Consider the following 1,125-nt stretch of genomic DNA (forward strand, 5'->3'; position numbering starts at 1 on the left):
TGTAGTGGTGGTGGTGTGTTGTGTGTGTGTGTGTGTATATATATATATTTATTATATATATATATATATATATATATATATATATATATATATATATATATGTGTGTGTGTGTGTGTGTGTGTGTGTGTGTATGTGTTTATTCGTGTGTGTGTGTGTTTGTTTAGATTTCGTGTACTCACTTTTGTGTGTGTATCTGTATGTATTTGTGCGGTGTTTGTGTGTGTGTATATATATATACATTCACCTAATTGTACCGACATGATACACATACAAGCGCAGACATACAATCATACACACATAATATACATTTGTACTCTATACATATCTAAACAAATTTAATCTTCTCATGAATACATTGAGGCACTATCTCATTCATACGTAAGTAGAAAACTAACCTGTTCGACACGGTAGTCAGTAGCCGCGCCATCGTTCAGCAGAGTGGCTACCAACAACTCATCGCCGCGCTCCGCTGCTGTGTAGAGTTCTTTAGCTAAATCCCCCTTTTTACCCTGGGGATCTTCTGACACTGATCTTAACATTATAATCGAAGCTGTGAAAGATAGTGACAATGAATAATTTAATATAGTATTCCATAGCAAGTTCGTACATGTGCGTATTTATACGTATTTAACTTCGTTTTCGTACCTGAGCCTGAGTGTGACATCTGTCTGGGACTTGGACTATAAGCGAAATATCCATACATTCATATTCAGAATACTCCCATGTTTGAGCAGTAATGAAGTAGACAAGAGATACATGCAACAGAGTCACATGATTTATCGTACCTGTAATAACATGTAATACGCCGGGCTGTGGTGGCTGCTATGTTTTAAAATACTTTCAACTATTGATTATAAATATACTGCTCGTTGGATACATCACACCGCTTATAATTCAGATTCCATTTTTATAAAATATATAGAGAGAGAGAGAGAGAGTATCAGGCTTTCAGCTGTAGTGCCGCCGGTGTATCATTACAGTAATTACACCCATATACCGATCCCTATCTCAACGATCACTGTGGACTATGTAAATATACTTTACGACATCGCGTCGTTTATTTTCAGACAAATTGAGATCATCGATAAAAGGTTGCCGTGTTGTGGATCAATCACTTTTTAGGT

At 36.4% G+C, this 1,125-nt stretch overlaps 1 protein-coding gene across 2 annotated transcripts; it reads right to left on the reverse strand.

The window, feature by feature from the left end:
- Positions 1 to 396: 396 nt before the first annotated feature.
- Positions 397 to 837, reverse strand: SARC_15523 (the record flags this gene model as incomplete). Of its 2 annotated transcripts, none has more annotated exons than XM_014290359.1 (2): positions 787 to 837; positions 397 to 551 (listed from the first exon to the last, which is right to left on the reverse strand). In XM_014290359.1, a coding segment is annotated over exon 2 (144 nt), but the record flags the coding sequence as incomplete, so codon positions are not given. The 2 variants fall into 2 exon arrangements, with proteins under 2 accessions (XP_014145834.1, XP_014145835.1); XM_014290360.1 differs by lacking the exon at positions 787 to 837 and adding an exon at positions 647 to 742.
- Between the last annotated feature and the right edge of the window lie 288 nt (positions 838 to 1,125).

This window comes from Sphaeroforma arctica (assembly GCF_001186125.1).
Source record: "Sphaeroforma arctica JP610 unplaced genomic scaffold supercont1.6249, whole genome shotgun sequence".
Classification (NCBI taxonomy): domain Eukaryota; class Ichthyosporea; order Ichthyophonida; genus Sphaeroforma; species Sphaeroforma arctica.